The sequence below is a fragment of the Pleurodeles waltl genome, chromosome 4_1 (genome assembly GCF_031143425.1).
Source record: "Pleurodeles waltl isolate 20211129_DDA chromosome 4_1, aPleWal1.hap1.20221129, whole genome shotgun sequence".
Taxonomy (NCBI): Eukaryota; Metazoa; Chordata; class Amphibia; order Caudata; family Salamandridae; genus Pleurodeles; species Pleurodeles waltl.
Genome location: NC_090442.1, coordinates 811,799,043 through 811,820,209, shown reverse-complemented (window position 1 = coordinate 811,820,209; position 21,167 = coordinate 811,799,043). Strand labels below are relative to the sequence as shown.

The 21,167-nt window shown below is 45.9% G+C and overlaps 1 protein-coding gene across 3 annotated transcripts in view; it reads left to right on the top strand.

Moving 5' to 3' along the window:
• Positions 1 to 21,167, top strand: part of LOC138288194 (coiled-coil domain-containing protein 107-like) — a 139,426-nt gene that overhangs the window by 42,406 nt on the left and 75,853 nt on the right. For all 3 annotated transcript variants that reach the window (XM_069229542.1, XM_069229543.1, XM_069229544.1), the window contains one exon: positions 1,996 to 2,165. In XM_069229542.1, coding sequence (XP_069085643.1) covers positions 1,996 to 2,165 — 170 coding nt within the window. The remainder of the gene's footprint in view (positions 1 to 1,995; positions 2,166 to 21,167) is intronic.

Sequence of the window (21,167 nt, the reverse complement as noted above, 5' to 3'; positions counted from 1 at the left end):
AAAGTACAATAGCAACATAAAGCCTCAGGCTTCTAGAAATATCGCCCACTTAGCCCAATAGAGCCATCTGTGTGTCAGGATTAATATTTGTGCTCAACATTATTGATAACAGGCCAAACATCTCACACCAATAAACACTAATGAGGAGACACGTCCATGTCATGTGCGGGAAGTCAGCTAGAGTTGCAAGGCATTTAGGGCAGGCAGAGGATCTAGAGGGATCCATGCGGACTAGAGCACTCAGTGTAATGTATGCTCTACGCAAGAATTTAAAATGCAGCAGCTTGTGTCTGCAGATAAAGGACACATAACGGGTTTGAGCGCAACAAGCTGACCATATGCTCTCCGAAAGGGGTCTGACTCTCATGACTTTCTAAGCTTCGCATCATTAGCAGGTAATAGAGCAATGCTCACTTGGTGTAGCCTGGAGACCAGATGCGTCCCGGAGTCTGATGTAATAACTAACGTGAGGGGAGTGAAGTCTGCCTGGGCAAGTGGGTATGAAGGGAAGTGAGCACTCTGTAAGCGACATAGCACGCAGTACTCCTGGCGCCAGCAGAACGTGTCTTCAGTGCGTGAGAAAACATGTTCATCTGGTAAAACATCACCTAGTGTTCAAATGTATGTTCGTAGTGTGCGCTGTGCCAATACTTCCTTCGTAATTAGAAAATATGGATTGTTAGGTAATGGCAGTGCGGGAGAGTAAAGTAAATCATACCTCAGCACTCGTATAAGTTTACGCCATGCCCAGCTGGTAGTGGAAAATGTTTGAACGTCTTTGGGGTCCAAGGGAACACCCCGGGGTAACCGCGTACGCAAAGATATAGGGGCACCAAGGTCCCGCTCTGGAATTGCATAAGGAATGCGCTCGTCTGGATGAAACCAGTAATAGGAGAAGTGACACTGTGCTGCCAGGAAATATAGCTTCATATAGGGCACTCCGAAGCCTCCACGCTCCTATGGAAGAGTGAGGACTTCCCTCCAAGGGCGCCTATCAGCCCAGACAAGTCGAGTCAGTAAACTGCAGAGCGCATCATAAAAAAAAGTTGTTAGTAAGCAGAATAGGAACATTTAAAAATAGATAAAGAAACTGCAGAATAACTATCATTTTAATGAGAGATATTCGGCCCGCCATAGATAGTGGGAGCCTCACCCAGCGTTCCACCTGCGCCGTCAGTCTTTCTACTGCAGGCCGATAATTAAGCCTTTTAGTCTGTTCTTTATCCCTATAAATGTGAATGCCAAGATATTTTGTCAAGTAACTGCACCATTTATTGGATATTCCAAACTGGGAGGAGTAGTAGAATCAGTGAGTGGAAAGAGTGCAGAGTTTCCCCAGTTGATGTGTAACCCCGAAAATGCACCAACTTTGGTCCAAAATGGGTTTCAGGATATTTCCGGGGTGACACACAATAAATAGCACCTATTATGAGTTTCTGGGGAAAAATGTGCAGATTTTGGTGTTTACCTCACTATAATCTGCATGATATAGGTCCCGCTGTCAAAAAGCAGAGCTTTCATCTGTTTCTTGCACGCAAGATTGCCATGAGGCCTTGAGGCTTCCTCCAGGGCCCCAGATAGCCCATAAAGGGCTGAAAAAAACCCATAATGAAAACATCTAAATTAAATAGCTCAGTGAGAAGTACTGCACAATACAGCACCACTCCGTATTCATACTTTACACACAAGTATCCGCATAATCATATGATATACTTCCACATGCAAGTTCATGCCCTATATGTCACGTATTTTAACGCTGCAAATTTGAGCATTTCTTCCAGTGTAAGTTCTTAAGAGGCCTCCTACTCTCATCATGGCCAATTGGGTCTCTGGTGAATCGCTGTTTATGTAGTCCATGTTGTGTTTTTTTAAGAAAAGCAAAAAACGTAGTTCATCATATATATACTTTATAGTCTTTTTTGTTCTTTTTTCTTTTTTTTTTGAATCCTTGAATTTTTACAACCTACAATGCGTTCTCCCATTTTGTACTGACAGCTGTGCCTAGAACAGGTCAGCAATATGACAGCATGCAGAAGACTGAGGCGGCAGTGGAGCAGGAGATGAAAAGCAAGCAGAGAGAAGGAAATGGCAGAAGCCTGACATTCACACTTATGCCACTTTATGCCATTGGTGTTGGCATTTTTGCTGCATACAAATTCATAAAGGTAAAATACAATTTCAGTATTTTGTATTGCAATAGAATATGTAATAAATAATTTGCTATGGTCACTTAAGGAACGTTTTATTTAGCAGGACGGACACAGACATCTAAAGACGAGATGATTATTTGGTGTATGGCTTTAATATGCAAAACACATACTATGTGGCTTATTGTTTGGTAATTTAAAAAACAGTAGGTAACTGGACAATCCAACTACAGATTGTAGCCAGAACTACCTATCATAAAGTTGTAATGTGTTTTGGTTTGCCTCAAAGTAGTTTTTTCTTGTTTTTACTTGACAAGCTTGGATTAATGTCAATAAACTGCAGTTTGGGGTGTCGTCGGGAGCTATGAGCCTTGTCTTTTAATGACTGGAAGATAAATGCCACTAATAGTCTGCAGCAGCTATTGTGCTTCCACTATAGCTTTAGTGAAAACGTGGCTTTTGCCAACCACCACAGTCTGACTATAACAGTGTAAAATGTGTAGTGTGACCTGTCAACATAAACTATTTTTTTGACAGGTAAAAGCTTTCCTGTAAAATATCAATGCCACCCCTGTGTAGGCCATGGAACCTAAAAGGCAAGGTTTTCAAAAGTAGGGCATATAGAAATTTAATGATAACATGGTTGCAGTGACTAGCACCCAAAAGCTGTTTTCACTCTGGCAGACACAGTGCTGTCCTATGTTGAAAACCACAGGACAGATTTTAGAATGCTACCTTTTCCCCTGTCTGAGGTTTGTTAGGCTAATTTGCATTGGTTCTCCAGCTTTGTCCAGCCTGTGCGCATCCGCAAATAGGTGTGAAAAAAGTGTGAAATGCCTAACCAGATCAGATTGGTTTGTGGAGGGGTGCAGACAACCACCAGGGCAGCTATGGCAGTGGGGGAACCTCAGAAAGGGGGCAGAGTGTGAGGTGCCCAACTGTGGCGTGCGCAGTCAAGATGGCAGCGATGCAGCTGCGGAGCTACTCACTCAGTGATTGCTAGATTGGCCGGTTTGGCAGCAGCCCAGTGTATGGGCAGGGGCTGAGGACCTGTTCATGACGGTGCTGTGACACAGTCTAGAGGGCCTTACGAACAAAGAGATTGCAACCCCTACAGATTTTAGTAAGTGGAACGGGCCCAGTGGTGGCTACAGGGGGGGTTGATGGAGGCCTGTTGCGGAGCGGCCAGCGAGCACCCCAGGACAAGGCGGCCATGTGGCACAAGGGGGTACCGTGGACCATAGCAGGTAAGCCTTGTATCCATGCGGATGAGAGGCAAGTGGAGACGGCTGGGACCCGGACAGAGGGTGTACAGAGACAGCCCCTGAGTGGAACACAGCCACATCTGGATATTGCAAGGGAAAGGAGCACTAGGACACTCGGTCAGGGGCACACAAAGGCACAGGTGGTGGCCCATCGTTGGACCAATATCAGACAGTCAGTGGGCAGAGGGAGTCATGGAGGCAGTGCCAATCCCCACTCCCTTTCAGGGTTAGGAGAGAAGACTAGGGGACTGGGTGGGTGGTGGTGGTGGGGGGGCGTGCAGAGGGTGCCTCTCCCCCTTTCACCCCCTGCCCCAACCCCTCCCCGCCAATGACCAACAGAGCAGTGCCTCAAAGGCACCTGGTCAAGGAATTAAGACAGCGGCACTTGGCGGGAGCAGCTCCCCCCCTCCCCATTCAGTGAGGAATCCCATCACACCAGTGACTTCCTCCACTTCCCCCAACCCCCCAGGAAACTCTCCAGGACCTCACTCACTGTGCAGAACGCAAGCCATCTGGGGGACCGAAAGTGCCAAGCAAAACAAATTACATAGGCAGTGCTACCACCCCCAAAGAGGCATAACAAGATATTGTTCAGGACCGGTTAAGGGGTGTCAACCGCTTGCCAGGAGTGCACGGGCCCAAGATGATCACCTGACTGAATGGACAACCCTCACCAGAAACCACACTGCGGTAGTCAGACAGACCATCCACTCGGGGCCCCAATGGACCCATGCCCCCCACCACCTCTACAGCCTGGGAACATTACAATTCAGAACCGTCCTAACGCACATAATCAACTCCTCCGTCACGTCTACCACTTTCTTGGATGAATGGAAACTTGCAGAAATTAACACTCTCAAGAAGCCCACAGCTGACCTAAATCAACTGAACAACTTTCGACCTAGCTCCCTGCTTCCCTATCCAAAGTGATTGAGAAGGCCATCAACAAGCAAGTCACAACCCATCTCGAACTTCACAATCTGCTGGACAACACTCTATCGGGATTCAGAAAGCATTACAGCACCAAAACAACACTCCTCACGACCACCGATGACATTGGAATCATCCTAGAGCGAGGAGAAACAGTGGCCCTTATCCTGCTCGACCTCTCTGCGGCCTTCAACATTGTCTCCCATAACACCCACATCAGAAGACTCCAGGACATTGGCATACAAGGATTCACTCTCAAATGGATTTGTTCCACCCTCACAGGAAACACCCAAAGGATCAGGCTGCCACTCTTCACAACCGAGAACAAGAGATTAGTATGCGGAGTCCCAAAGGGATAGTCCCTCAGTCCCACCGTTTTCAACATATACATCACACTGCTTGTCAACATCATCCGATCACAAGACGTCACCGTCATCCCCTACGCTGATGAAACCAAACTCATTCTTTCCCTGACAGACAAAACTACCACACCCATAACCAAATTTACCAACTGCATGGCCATGGTAGCAGACTGGATGCAAAGCTCATCTGACAAGAGGGAAGTACTGGCCTTCAGCAACAAGCTCTCCCCATTGGACTCCACTTGGTCGTCGTCTGACCTAGGACCATCCCACACCTTGCACAAGAAGTCTAGGGAACCTCCTGGGTGTCAAGTTCAACATGGCACGCACCTCCTGCTTCCACATCCTACGTATGCTGCGAAAAATCTTCAAAAGGTTGTCTCAACACACCAGATGGACTGTCACGCAAGCACTCATTACCAGCAGGCTGGACTACGGCAACACACTCTACACCGTATTCTCCAAACAACTCCTACACAGGCACTAGACCATCTAGGACACCACTGCAAGACTCGTACTCGACCTCCCAAGCCGCACCCACGTCCCTCAGCTCCTCAGGAAGCTTCACTGTCTAACCAGTCACAAGGGCAGCTAATTCCAACTTCTCACACACACATATACAAAATCCCACACACAGTGAACCAGAATATCTGAGCAGCATATACACTTTAACCACCCCAGCAGACACCTACACTCTGCCTCTCTCTCACTCACGCAGATTCCCCGCAACTGCAAAATCAAAACTGGAGGTTGATTTAATCTTTTACATCGCACCCTACACATGGAGCAACCTCCGTCTATACATCAGAGCCTCCTCCTCACTTCTCGAGTTTCGGAAGAAGCTGAAGACTTGGCTCTTCATATAAGCATCTTCGGGACCACAGAACAAAACACATGGCCACACGCCTGGATAACATCTCGTCTGATTAGTGTGCTATACAAAGCAATATAACATAACCTGCCATGGCGTGGAGATACGTCACTGAGGATTTGGTCGTTTACTACCCTCGTGTTGAAAAAAGGTACGCTTGAATCCCGTAAATTAGGGGGGGCGGGCCAGTGGGTGTAAGTAGAATAGGGGTGAAGTCCAACAGTACATGTTTAGAATAGTGTTTTAAAAAACACTAACCCAAAGAATTAGCAACACAGACAATATTATTAGTACATTTGTTCTGATTTTATTTTGGTTTGATTATGCTTTTTTTTAAAGCGCGCAAATACTCAAAAGGGTGTCCTAGCACTAAGAGGAAAGGAGAAGGCACAGACTTACAACAGGAAAAGTGAGTTTTCAATAGTTTGCTGAAGGTCATCAGGTTGGATTCAAAATGATTTGCTGTTAGGAGTCTGTTCCCGGCAGTAATAACAGAGAAAGCACGGTCATCAGTCTGCATTGTATGAAGTGGCTTGATAATGCATTTTCAAATGACTTGCGGGTTAAGGCCCTTGCTCCAGAGATGTGCGTACCCAGCAATGTCCAGGGTATATTAGTAGTGAGATAACTCTGGTGGTTGACGCTTTTGCTAGGGAAATGCTATAACACGTACTACAAAGTAGACCGTGTAACAAGCATGTCATAGATTTGTATTTGATTAGACAGCTCAGTGGGTTATTGCTATGGCTGAAAAGATATTGTGCTATGTAGAAAACAAGATATAATTATTGTAATGTAGTTCAATACGTTATCAAGGAGCTGCACACAAACTGCAAGGCATAAGTGTAGAACCATAGTTTTTTCTCTATCTCTGTTTAATCAATTGCTACTAAAAAGGTTTCATCTGGGTAGTGTTTTAGGATTTACTTTTAAGTGCTACAGAAATAGTTATCAGTGTAATTGCTGGCATGGAGAGATACATTTGACGTTGACAGAGCATGCATATGTCTTTCATACAGATCTTGGAAGAGTAAAGAACCAGCCCCCAAATCAGTTCATATAATAAATACTTCTGAGTGGGAAGCTGAGTGTCTGTTTCCTCGACGGCACTGGCTTCAATGTGTTAGGCTCCAGCTAGTTCTCACTCAGGATGAGAAGTCGAACAAAAGGTTTGCTGATGGTCCTTTAAGTAAATGTTAAATGCTGTAATAGCAAGAATAAATACGCAGTAGGATACTGTGAACGTATGTGAGTCTGTCACTGAGCAATGTTTGCTTGCCCAGCCACAACCACTACTGTATTTTCCAATGATGTGAACCTCAAGCTTTCTGCAGTGCAAGCAGCAGAGAGTCCATCAAATAACTGAATATCAACGAGAGATCATCGGATGGCACCAGTTTCATTCCTCACGATCACTTAACTGCCTACTCCTCCAGGCCTCACTCCAACCACCAGCACAACTTCTTGCCTCCGCTACCCACACCCTCCCTCCTCTGCTCCGTCATTCTTCAATTATTTTGTCCGTCATCCTTCCCTCTCTACACCACTACTCCATAAACGGTGGTTGCCTCCAAGTTGATGCCACTACAGCCTTCTGTTTTGTGTATTGTCTGTCCCATGACCGCTTTATTTCAGCTTCTTCCAGTTTCTATCATTGCGGAGCCACATTATGTTCAATCATTTCTCTCTGCCTCGGGTGTGGTGCTGCTGTAGGTGAAAGGGCATCTTCCTTCTCGGCTTGACCTGGTGCCGCGCTCACGTGCACCAGCACATTGGCCAGCCGCTACAGGTATTTAATGGAAGCCGCGTGACTGGTCTGGTCTGTGTGTTGCAGACTGATGCTTACCTATGGGATGAGGGTGTGAGGCCTCAGGATACGTGCTCGTGCCCATGAAGAGGCAAGGAGAATGGCGGATGAGAGCAATGCTCCTTGAAGTGATGGTTGCTTTCATGGATGCATGTGAGCAGCCTCCTAGTTACCCAGGCTGCCGGAGAAGCACCAAACTAGTAGGCTGTGCACCCTTACAATTAGCACGCCAGAGGTGGAGCAAGTTAGGCCCGTGAATTTTTCTACTCCTTGAGAACATTAATTGGCCTAGAAAAATTGTGTACATATGCAGAAGCTCAGCAAGATGTTAAAAGCCATAATGTTACAAGGGCTACAACGGCATAGGAAGGTATTGCAGTGGCAAATTGGCTCAGAAACTACTTAGGGAATTTATGATCTTGCCTTGCTTGTTGTTTTTTAACACAAGAAAACAAATGTTGGGCCTATTTCAATGGAGAATTTTTATTTTATTTTATTTTACAAGAAAACTGCTTTACTGTGTCTGTAGCATTGGCAATATGTATAAATGTTGTGGAAGGCTGCAAAGGTAATGGTGGTAAAGTTTACACCTAACCAAAGAGAAGTTACAAGTTCGATGTAATGAGTGATGGGTATTGTATTGTATTGTATTGTATTTTACGACATAAAAATAATCAGAATCGTTCCAAATAGTTGCAAAATATTTTTTTAAGTGCACACATAAAAATCCAAAAAGTTAGTGCACAGTTTATTAAACAGAGGGTTTACTTTCATCACAATCTCCCTCTTTCCAGCCAAATATAGAGAGAAAGACTAGTATGTTAGATTATTGTAGCTTTCCAGTGTGAATGTGCATCTAATTATAGTCCATTAATCCCTTTAATTTTCGCAATAGTTTAGTTAAATCAAAGAATACTAGATCCAAGTCAGATGAGTTTTTTTTTTTTTTTTTTTTAAACTGCTTGCAAAATTTTGGCTACCCGATTTTGCACAAATATATCCTTACTGTTGAACAACACTTCAATGCATCCGTGCATCTTGTAACCCATTGCCCAAGCGTTTGTCTTTCGACACACATTCCTGGGCAGCAACATAATAAATGTAACATTGTCTCCCTTACAAAGTTTACAGCTATCACGCCCATCCAAATGTTTTTTTTCTAACATTGCTTAAAATTTTCTCATTGGAGCAGAAAACGCATGCAGGGAATATTCTGTCAAAAATTCTTCAATCAGTGATTCAGTCAAATAATGTTGGTTAGAGTGCCATATGAATCGAGCAACATATGGGTTATTTTAGATTGCATGTACTATAAGTAATCAGAAGGATATGTGAGCAGTAATACTTGCAATTTTAATGAGGTCTTCAGCAGTATTTTAGAGGGCTTGCCTGCCCAAGTACCCTCAGTTTCCTAGATCTAGATAATGTGCACATAGGTTTGTAACTATTTTACTACCCCGAATTATTGCGTGAAACATGCCTTTATTGAGCCCGCTTTACTAACTCTAATCTGATGTTAATAATGCCCTGGCATTTGCTGCCCACACCTGGGCTGAACATCTTCTGCGGTCCTGTGGCGCTGACGGGACATAATGCTTTTGCCCCTTGGACTGCACCTTGTTGCTGTGTGCACACTGAGCTTTGGAGGCCCGTGAATGAACCAACATTTTAAACTATCCATCCTGGGAACTCAATCCTGGTGGTGGGAGGGGGTGGGAGAGTGTAGGGGATGCGAAGAGGGGGGGGGGGGGGAGGGAGAGAGGGAGACTCTTTGTACATTCTAGGCCCCCTGGTGGTTCCTCTGCTGAAATCGGGGGCCAATTGAGTCTGGATCCCAATGGAACTTAGGGCTGTGTTGCCCACTGTGGTAGTGGCTGTGAACATACAGGGGGTCCACTGACTCCTGCCTTCTACTGACCTTGCCCCAGTGCTCGTATCGGTTACAATTTCTGTGATGCTGTGCTTCTGGGTAACCTTGACTGGTAATGAATTGCCTGCATAAACACATTTGTCAAACAATACCAACATTGTGAGGGGAAGGCTCCTCCACGTGAATGAGCTAGACTGGGTCCAGGTAATTCAAGACATTGTCTTGTATGGAACACAGGTTAAAAGTAACATGACAATTGTTTCTAAACATTCCAACCTCATTAGGGTAGAGTTCAGTTAGTTATTTAGGGAGGCTAGGATGAAGTCTTTGCAGTTGGCTTGTCCGGGCCCGTCCAAGGTCACGGGTGCTCATGTGGGGAATCTGATCTCCTGCACATTTAACACACTATATAGTTGAATGCAAGACACTTGCAAGTAGGATGCTTCTTATTTTCATATTTTGGGAGTTGGACTTACTTCATTGTCAGCGAGAATTGGTGGGCAGGCACTTCATTATGAGGTTACGAAGTGTTTACGCGGGTTATGGGGAGAGGGAAAAATGCTGAATAGTAGTTATGGCTCACTTTACATCATGGATGACTCCTTCACACATACTTTGCAACGCTGCTTCACAGGTACTCCTGTTTCCATCTGTAAATGTTATGATGCAGGGTGGGGCTCTAACTGAGTACATGTGTTAGCCAATAGATACATGAAATAAGTTCATAATGTGGAATGTCCAGAGCCTTGATGGCTTCACCAAACGACACAGGGTGTTATCCTTCCTTAAGAGTTATGATGTGGACATAGCCAGCCGACAGGAAACTCATCTCACTGATTCTGAAGATGCTAAAATTAGGAAGAAGTGGAGAGGTGTCAGCTATATTTGACTATCTTCTCTCAATGTGCTGGGGGTTTCAATTTGAGTGGCCAAAGGTGTCCCTTTCTAACTTACTTGCTCAGCAGTGGATGTTCAGGGTAAATATATATCCTCTACGGCACACTAGATGGGATGGAATTATGTATCAGATAGAGACTTCTAGATGCATAGTCCTTACTTTTGAATTTCCCAGGTGTCAGACTGGATCCAGCAAATTTTCAAGCAGGACCCCCTGCATGCCGCTAGGGTACGTCTTTCGGCACTCCAGGCTCGTGAGTTGGCAGGGTCTGAACCTGGGCCTGCTCCACACTTTTCCGATTTTCCTGGAGGGACCTCCACCCAATTAAAGAATTTTTAAGAGGCAATGCACCTAATTTGTAGGCGGCCTGGCCCCTCTGGGCCCCACAGGCATGGGAGGGGCCCCCACTGGAACCACACCAGTGGATTTACCCTCTGTGCAGAGTCACCAGAGAGATCGAAACCTTCCTTAGCCCCCTCTTCAGTGCCACTTCCCCCAGCGCCACGACGGCCCTAGACTGCACCATCCCCATTGTCCTACCCGATTCCGACACAGAACTAGATGGGCATCGTTCAATGGCTCGTCTGGCGCCTACCGAGAACATCCTTCTGGAACAGAGCCAGTGCCTTTTTTTAATGGATCGGCATGGAAAGGGAGATGTTTTTGACCAGTCTATGGGCACTTATGAACAAGACCCAGGTGAGGAGGACAACTCGTATGAGGAACTGGGTGAGGCCAGTTGGTTGGAAACTTTATTTGATACAGGCCTGGTTTCCCCTCCTACTGTGTCTACAGAGGAGGAAACCTTTTTTGGTATGGTGGTGTGCAGGGTGGATGAGTTCCTGGACCTTAACCTACCCTCTGTGGCAGTCAAGACTAATGTCTTGACAGAGGTGCTTCACACAGGAGTCACCCCCTCAGACCTCTTATTCCCATTTAATAAAGCCCTTACGTGACGTCCTGCTTGGCTCTTGGTTCAAGCCATGCACAGAGGGCTCCTGTGAATAAGACAATTACCCGCCGTCATTGCCCCGCTCCTAGGGATCCCAGTTTCCTTACCAGCACTCCACCCCAGAGGGCTTGGCTGTCTAAGCCTTTTCATCCTGCATTCACTCTTGTGTGTTCCCTACCACCCCACTGGATAGGGAATCCAAGAGGCTGGACAACCTGGGTTAGAGAATGTTTTCTTCCACCATTCTGGCACTGCGATCAGTGAACGCTGTGTGTCTGTTGGGCCGTTATTCCCATACACTATGGGATTCGGTTGCACAAGTGCTGCCTTCGGTCCTGGAGAAGGCCTGTACAGTATCCTCTCAGGCAGTTGCCGACAGGAGAGATGCAACAAAGTTCTCCATCAGGTGTGAACTTGACACAACTGACACAATAGATAGAATGGTTTCATCATCGGTGGCCTTGCAGTGTCACACCTGGCTGAGAACATCTGGTTTTTCATGGGATGTCCAGGCTTCCCTCATGGAGACAAGGCCGATTCAGCGCTGAGCACTTCAAGGACAGCAGGACTACGGCCAGGTCCTTGGGCTTATGTATTGCCCCTAGTCATGGCTTTCATTGCTACGGAAGGGACCTCCAACCGCGCCCATAATCTGAGTCCCCACGGCCAGCAGGCTGCCCAGTCTTTTGATGGCCAAGGGTCTCACAGACCATAACGTGAGACAGGGGGGCCAGTGATCAGGCCAGTCCACCCCACCCCCCCGGCAGCCACTGCCACCAAGCCTCTTTGGTGTGCGCTCTGGGAATCACTGGCACCTAGTGGAAGGCAGGATGGACTATCACCTCCCTCCCACCCCCAGTGGTCAGTAACATCAGAGTGTTTGGTACTACAGATAGTCCAAAGGGGCAACTCCATCCTGCCCACTTACAATAGGCTGATAACGATCATCTCTCCTTACTCCGTCAAGAAATGCAGCCTCTCTTGGCCAAGAAAGCAGGGTGCCTGCATCAGATGTAGTTTGTGGTTGCCATTTCCATTACTTTCTGATGCCAAAGAAGGATGGAGTACTTCATTCTGTCCTAGATCTGCGCCTTCTCAAACTCTTTTTTTTGAAGAAGTTGAAAATGTTTGTGCTTGCTCAAGTTTTGTCTGCTCTGGATTCGGGAGACTGGATGGTAGTGTTGGACTTGCAGGGCGCATCTTTCCACATCCCCGTCCTGACAGCCCACAGACACTATCTGCAGCACACAGGTGTGCTTGCTCCCCTTCGATCTTACCAGCAACCCTTGGATGTTAACCAAAATGATGGCAGTGGTCGCAGCTCATCTGCAGTGGTCAGGAATTTCAGTATTTCCCTACCTTGATGACTGGTTGTTGAAGGTGGGTTCGCCCCACGCAGTCATCACTCACCTTCTGAGTACGGCGAACCTTGTCCACACACTGGAATTCACTATCAACATGTCAGAGTTACACCTGACTCCTTCTCAGATGCTCCTTTTCATTGGAGCTGTTCTAGACACTTTGCAGTTTCAGTCCCATCTTCCCAAGTGGCGAGTCTAGGATATTCAGGCTATGACACTGATGTTTCAGCCTATATCATGGATTGCGGTAAGACTGAATCTCAGGCTGATGGGCCTCATGGCCGCCTACATTCTGCTGGTGACACATACCTACTGGCTTATGCAGGCTCTGCAGTGCGACCTGAAGGCCCTCTGGGTGCAGCATCAGGGGAATCTCTCTGACATGGTCCAGATCTCAGAGGGAGCTGCGCAAGACCTGCATTGGTGGCTAACGAACCGCAATGGGATCAGGGCCAGACCCATCTCCCTTTCCCAGCCAGGGGCGACAGTAATGACAGATATGTCACTTCTGGGCTGGGGTTGCCATCTAGGAGATCAGAGGATGTTGGTCTCCAGCAGAGTCCAAGCTTCGCATAAACCTGCTGACACTTCGGTCAATCAGATTCTCGTTAAAAGCCTTTCTTGCTTCAATCAAGGGAAAACTGGTGCAGGTGGTAATTGACAACACTTCTGCCATGTGGTACTGCAATAAACAGGGTGCAGTGAGGTTGTGGACCCTGTGTCAAGAGACTCTGCAACTCTGGTCATGATTGAAACGTTAAGACATTTCTCTGGTGGTTCAACACCTGGCGGGCTCTGTGAACTCCGGTGCGGACAAACTCCGCCAAAGATGCCTGACAGATCACGAATTGCGCCTCTACCCAGAGGTAGTGCAAGGTCTCTTTCAGCAGTGGGGAGAGCCTTGGTCTCTGGTTGCTGTCGCTGGTTGCCACTGCCGCGAACACGCAGTCAGCAGTTCTGCACTGTGGAATTTTCAGGACAACTCCTATTTGGAGATGCTTTTCTTTTCGAGTGGAGCTCCGACCTCGTGTATGCCTTTCAGCTACTCCTGCCCTGAGCTCTCTAGAAGATCAGGAACGACCGGGCCCAAGTCATTTTTGTGGCTCCAGATTGGGCATGTAGAGTCTGGTACCCTTAGCTATTAAGCATTACTATTGGTCCTCCAGTTAAGCTGACTCCTTAAGGGTGGGAACTTCTGTCACATCAACTGGGCTAGGTTCTGCAACCGAACCTGTGCACCCTCCACTTCCATGCATGGAGATTGAGCAGTGACAGTTGACAACTTTTGACCTTACTCTCAAAGTCTGTGATGTTATTCTGGCAACCAGGCAACCCTCCACCAAGACGGTATACACCTGCCTTTGGGAACAACTTGTATCATGCTGTGTCTTCAACAATGTTGATCTGCCTATCTGTACCTCTCAAGTTTTTTTTTTTTTGTTTGTTTTTTTTGTTTGCATTGTCTTTGGCCCAACAGGGCTCTGTTTTTGGCACAATTAAGGGTTACCTGCCTGCCATCTCAGCATTTTTGCAGTTGCTGGACCAACTTTCTTTTTTAAGTCACCTGTTGTGGCTAGATTCCTTAAAAGCCTTCAAAATGTGTTCCCACCTAAGCCTTTTATCATGCCTCAGTGGGACGTCAAGCATGTCCTTACCTTTCTCATGTGTGCATCCTTCGAGCTTCTACACAATTGTCCTCTTACACTGCTGACCATCAAAATTGTCTCTTTAGTGGCCATAACATCTGCCACCAGGGTCAGCATACTACAAACGCTCTCGGCCCACCCTCATTATTATACCAACATTTACCCATATAAACTGGTTCTCCAGATACCTGCCTCCTTCATTCCAAAAGTTGTCATTACTTTCCATGTAGGCCAAAACATCCCCCTGCCGGCCGTCTTTGCTGCATCTCATCCCTGTTGTTCCACTTCATCCCTCTAAAAAAGAGGAAAGACTCCACCGCCTGGACCCAAAAAGAGTATTATCTTTCTATCATGACCACACAAAAATGTTCCGGGTGGACGATCAACTCTTCATGGGTTATGTGGGAGCAAAGAAAGATAAAGATGCACAGAAAAGAACCATCTCACAATGGATTGTCCTGTGTATTAAGATCTGCTATGCATTAACCAAGAAGCAACCCCCTGAGGGCTTGCGGGCTCACTCTTACCGGAGCCAAGGCTGCGACCTCTGCGTTCCTCTCCTGTCAGGAAGCAACATGAGCATTCCTACACACTTTTGCAAAGCTTTACTGCCTGAACAGTCAGGTCTGTCCTGACTAGCACTTTTCCCTTTCAATCCTGCATGATTTCTTGGTTTAATCAGTTTTGCAGATCCACCTCTGGGTAGGTATTGCTTGAGTATCTATTTAGAGGTAGGGAATCTGCGGCTAGAATTTTCTATCAGATGAACAAGTTACTTACCTTCAGTAATACCTTTCTGGTAGAGACTCTAGCTGCAGATTCCTTACTGATCCTCTGCGCTCTGTGAACCGGTTCAGGTGTAGAAAGACCCATTTCAGGGCTTTAGTCTTTTCAACACCAACGGTCAGTTCTCATCATGGCTGCGCGCTTCTGGTGTAGGAACTCGCAAAAGCAACGAACATAAGAAAGCTGAGCTGGCACCTACATCTGAACCATGCATGACACTGAGCCGAATGATACCACCTACTGGCGTGGAGAGAGAGTGCTAAAAAATCTTCTGGATCCAGTCTGATGCTTGGGGATATTCAAAGGTAAGGAATCTGTGGCTAGTTAGTCTCTACGAGATAAGATGTTACCGAAGGTAGGTAACTTGTTCTTCTTCAACATACGGGCCTCTAATACTGATGATAAACGTTTGTTCCCCAGAAATATGGAAATTGCCGATACTATATATAGATGGTGCCATAACATAGACGGGATTTCAGCTGTGTACTAGATGGTAACCTTGACACATGCCCCCCATCCCCCAAAGCAACACATAGACCCAGGCATAATTGCAGCTCTTGCAGACCCATCCTACAGCCAGGGAGCACACTTTTTGTTCATTCCCAAGCAATATAGTCAACTCAGTTGTAAATCTAAATGATGTATCTCAAATTCCCACATCAAATAAATTGGACAGATTCCTGCAAGGTCCCCTCTCCTCTTCTAATAGAAAATAATCTGGGAAGTACAGCCAGGGAGGGAGGGGGTTTAAATGGAAGGGGTGTGGGGGGAGTTCTTACTGGGTGTTCTTTCGGACCCTACCTGCCCTGATGCCTTGTCCACAGCATTAAATAATTATTTAGAGAACAACTGGAAGCAGTAATTAGGAAGCAGCAGCGAAAGGAATTGGAGGTTGGCTTGGCTGCAAGAAAGGAAGGCAGGGTCTTCGGACTTGCAGTCAAAAACAGGCTGGTAGGGTCTGGGGGCATTTGGAACTGGCTAAATAAGTTTACAGTGGGAAAAAAAATCACAAGAAGTTACACAGGGAAGGAAATGTTTTGGGCATACTATTTGCCTGGATACTGAAGAGACAGCTGGAGCCATTCCTCCCATCTCCTTTTGTGTATTAAATTTAACAACCCAAGTGACCAAGGGTATGCCCAGATATGGGTCCTATTGTCGTTGTGCAACTGGAACCAAGTTACACCTGACTGAAAAGCACCAATCAGTGTGAGACCGGTCTTGGGTTGCTTGTGTTCAGGTTTAAGAAGTACTTGGCAGTTCTGGCTTGACTTTTCCTGTAGGAGCAGGGTCAAGGCTCATTTGCTTATAGTTGGGCTCAAACTGAGTTAGTCTCTACGATATAAGACGTTACCGAAGGTAAGTAACTTGTTCTTCATCAACACATGTGCCTCTAATACTGATGATAAACGTTTGTTCCCCAGAAATATGGAAATTGCTGATATGATATATAGATGTGCCATAACATAGACAGGGGATTTCAGCTGTCTACTAGATGGTAACCTTGACACATGCCCCCATTCCCCAAAGCAACACATAGAACCAGGCATAATTGCAGCTCTTGCAGACCCATCTTACAGCCAGGGAGCACTCTTCTTGTTCATTCCCAAGCCATATAGTCAACTCAGTTGTAAATCTAAATGCTGTATCTCAAATTCCCACAGCAAATTAATTGGGCAGATTCCTGCTGGACCTCTCTCCTCTTCTAATGGAAAATAATCTGTGAAGTACTGCCAGGGAGGGAGGAGGTACTGGGGGGGGGAGATCTTCCTGGGTGTTCCTTCGGACCCTACCTGCCTTGATGCCTTGTCCACAGCAGTAAATACATATTTAGAGAACAACTGGAAGCAGGAATTAGGGAGCAGCAGCAAAAGGAATTGGAAGAGTAGGGGGCCAGGATGGCTCGGCTGCAAGAAAGGGAGGCAGGGTCTTCTGAGTTAAAGTCAAAAACAGACTAGGAAGGTCTGGGGGGCATTTGGAACAGGCTAGACAAGTTTACCTTGGAAAAAAAATCACAAGAAGTTACACTGGGAAGGAAATGTTTTGGGCATACTATTTGCCTGGATACTGAAGAGACAGCTGGAGACACTCCTCCCATCTCCTTTCGTGTGTTTAATTTAACAACTCAAGTGACCAAGGGTATGCCCAGATGTGGGTCCTATTGTAGCTGTTCCACTGGAACCAAGTTACACCTGATTGAAAGGCCCCAGTCAGAGTGAGACCGGTCTTGGGTTGCATGTGTTCAGGTTCAGGAAGTACCTGGGAGTTCTGGCTTGACTTTTCCTGTAGGAGCAGGATCAAGGCTGAGTTGCTTATAGTTGGACTCAAACTGAGGTGGCAAGGTGGGCAAAAGAATGATGGGTTGGAATACAACTCGAACAACTGCCAGTGGTTAGACCCATTGAAAGCATTCCTCTCATTAACTTTTACGTGTTTGATGCAACACTACCGATTTAGACATCTTGTATGCTGACAATTCCTTGCTGTACTTGAGACAGCCTAGGGCCTCTGCCCCCTGAAATAGAGTTGTACTATTATGCAGTGCAACTGCAAAATGCGACTTGGTGATCCACAGGAGAAGCAGCTGTGTGGTGAAATGCATTGTGAAATTTCACTGTTGGAATTATTGATGAGAGGCAAAAATACACCAGTGGATTGTCCATATGTCATGCGTCCGACTGGTCCGGGAAAGGGTAATAAGAGTCTTGAGAAGACCCTGTTTGTAAGAGAACTTAATGTATAGGCCTATAGCCGTTCAAACACATTATCTGTGATATGTCAATGGTACGCTGGAGAGAGGGGTAATGTCACATACAGGAGGCTCACAATACTTTCACGGTCAGGCCGGGTCAACTTGTAGAATCTCCTTTGTATTGTCTTTATCAATTCTGCATATTATTGTTTTTGATACATTCACTATTAGAAATGATTATAAATAAAATAAATATATTTAAGAAATATATGGCTGTTCTAATTAAGTATGCTTAAATGAATTAGTAGGTACATGTTGTGTGCCATTAGACACTGTACCAACTGACAGAAGATAAGTGTTACATACACATGTCATACCTATCAAAATATATTTATCAGCTTCTGTTTATTGAATATTTATGTAGTAAGATTTAAGAGTAGCTATATTGAGATGTTTAATTGATAATTTCCCTGGATTAGCTACTATATTATAGCAGGGACCCTCGTTTTTGTTGATACAACTTCTAGAATATACAAAAATTGCCAGAATGGCCAGGAAAATCTTGATTGATTTTCTGAGTCCATCACCTGCATTCTTAAGGCAATTGGGCTCAGGGAGTCGTTTGGTAACCTTGATATGTAAAGTCTTCACTTCATAGATACCTGATTGTGGTGAATTTGGAGGATTTAACAGGGTAGGTCTTCTGTTTGACCACTGCGCAGAGCAGCTGAGGCTTTCTTTATGCACCTTACATTACACTGCAACAAGGTGTCAAGCTTTTGTGAGACAGTGGCCACAAAGAAAGAGTGAGTGACAGGAATTCAGTTGGAAGCCTCCCCCCAAATAATTTTTGCTGGGGGTCTTTCCAAAGCTTAAGAAAGACCAGATGCACCACATTTGCACTTCTCAGCTTGGTATTAGCAAAAAAAGAAGAATGGCTCATGGCTGGATAGGCACACATGGCTCTTCTGTGCACATGACGTTACAGAGCCTGAGACAGGCATGCATTTATTTTCCTTGTAGGTGGTTTCTGCCAGCTTTGTGGGAGGTGCCTGACTCCCTCCCTCATCAGAGATCAAAGGCCTTGAACCTTTTTTTTTTTTTGCTCACAATTGTTTTAATTGTTTTATTTACCAGTAGTATTTCAGTGGAGAGGAGGCTGCCACTGGATTACAGGGGTTGCTGGATCCCAGTCTAGTGTTTGTGTTGCCCGATCTTTTTTTCCTGGATGTGCCGCAGAGCGCACCAAACCACACCCCCTCTCAGATGGAATGCCGTTTCAGAGTTCCTAACTCACTTCCACGCAGATGTTACAGAGCCTGAGACGAGCACGTATTTAATTTCCTTATAAGCAGTTTCAGCCAGCTTTGTGGTAGGTGCCTGGCTCCCTGCCTTGTCAGAGATCGAAGACTTTGTCCCTTCGTTTTTAATTCTTTTATGTGTGTTTTTTCTCACCATTGTTTTAATTAAGTTTTATTTACTAGTAGTAATTCAGTGGAGAGGAGCCTGCCACCGGATTACAGGGGTTGCTGGACACCAGTCTAGTGTTTGTGTTGGCCAATCTTTTTTCCTGGATGTGCCACAGAGCGTGCCAAACCACACCCCCAGTCACGTCCCCCTCTCAGATGCAAGGCCATTTCAGAGCTCCTAACACATCCGTGGAGGGGGCGTGCCACAGGCGCATTTAAGGCAAGCTGTCTGTGCCTGTCTGCATCTGGATTGCACCAATTGCCAGTCCCTCTGGCCGTCGCGACCCATATCTGGCACCAAACTCAGTATCACTTTGCGAACAGCTATCACTCAACATGGGTAAGTCCATCCTGTGTCCGGTCCTCGATCTTACTCAAGATACCCCTACAACAGTGTGTAAATGTTCTAACTGCAAGTGTGGCATAACTCTCTGCATACATCTTTCTAGAGGTACTGACAAACATTACAATACGACCCTCTTCCTGCAACAGCAAGTCTAGAGGCACCCATATGCGCTATATCGCGAGCACTGTCATTAATTGACAGATCCTTAGCCAAGCACAATACCAAAGTCTCACTGTTCTTGGAGTCCCATAAAGTTGATCTAGCATTTATAACGGAGACCTAGGCAAATTAAGTTTGTACCCCTGACTTGTCTTTTGCTATCCCGGAGGGCTTTTCTGTGGAGAGAATGATAGAGTAGGAAGCATGGCGGCGGCCTAGCAATTATTTTTAGATCGACTATCGAGGCCAAATTCTGTCCAATATTGGCCCAGCAGTGCAAAGCCCTCTCAGTTTTGTTGTTACTTACCAGTATGCAATCCTTTAACAGCAAATTAATCTACCACCTGCCAGGCCCCAGACCTCCTTTTATAAAGGAAATGGGTAGTCCCTTAGAATCTCAGACTTTAGGTTCAGATTTCACCGTTCTGGGTGATTTTAACTTTCACATTGAGGACACCTTGGACTCAGCCACAGCAGGTCTCCATCAGTCCTTTACGGGGCTTTGATATCATTCAAAAGGTCTCTGTTGCTACTCATCAAACAGGTCATACACTTGATGGTATCTTTCCTAGCAACCCTTCCGTAGGTAATAGCGCAGTCAAACCTTTAGCTTGGACCGATCACAATGAAGTCCTATTTAATATCTCTCTTAAACGAGGAAGCCTCCCCTGCAGGGAAGTCATAATGGCCTTCGCCTCCCATCCGTGGCATAAGATTCAGACCAGTTCTTTTATTTCAACCCTGAACCATTCCTTACCATCTTTGGATGCCAGCCCTGGGCTGACTGCTGGGCAGGATACCACCTGGCACTCAGCGGCTGTGGACTCGACCGTTCCAATTGCTAGACCCTCTTGGAATCGATTCCATAAATTGGCTACATTATTTTCCTCAGAACTCAGAGCTTTAAAGCTATTGTGCCGCAGACAGGAGAGACTCTGGAGGTCAAAGTATGACCCAGAGGAAGAAATCAAATACAAACAATACTTAGTTAAATACAAATCGCTTATTACCTCTAAAACGACCTCCTACTTCACAAACAGAATTCTTGAGGTAAATAACTCTTCTAGAGAGCTGTTTTAGACAGTTACTATGCTCTCTAAGAGTCTACCTTCCAAAGCAGGCCCCATGACTCAATTGTTTTGCAACACCTTTTCTGTCTTCTTTAAGAGTAAGGTTGAAGATATTTACAACAGCCTATCCGGCACTTCACTTTTACCATCTGTCGAAGATTGGGATACAACCTCTCATTTGAAGTCTTTACAAAACTCCCCCCCCCCCCCTTTTAACCCCTCCTCATTTGAAGAGGTTCTAAGGCTTATCAGGGCCTCCTCTTTGGGCTCCCCCTTCGAGCCATGCCCACCCAAAATTGTAAAGCTAGTTTCTGAAATAGTAGCTGGTCCTTTGTCCACCACTTTTGCACTGATGTTTCAAAGCGGACGTTTTGCTTCCATCCGCAAGAAGGCCTCAGTGCTCCCATTGTTGAAAAAAGAGTTCTTTTGATCCAGTCACGACAAAAATTACCGTCCGATCTCTTGCTTACCTCTACCAGCTAAGATATTGGAAGAAATTATAAACGCTCAGCTTATGAGATTTAGAAAAGAAGCTA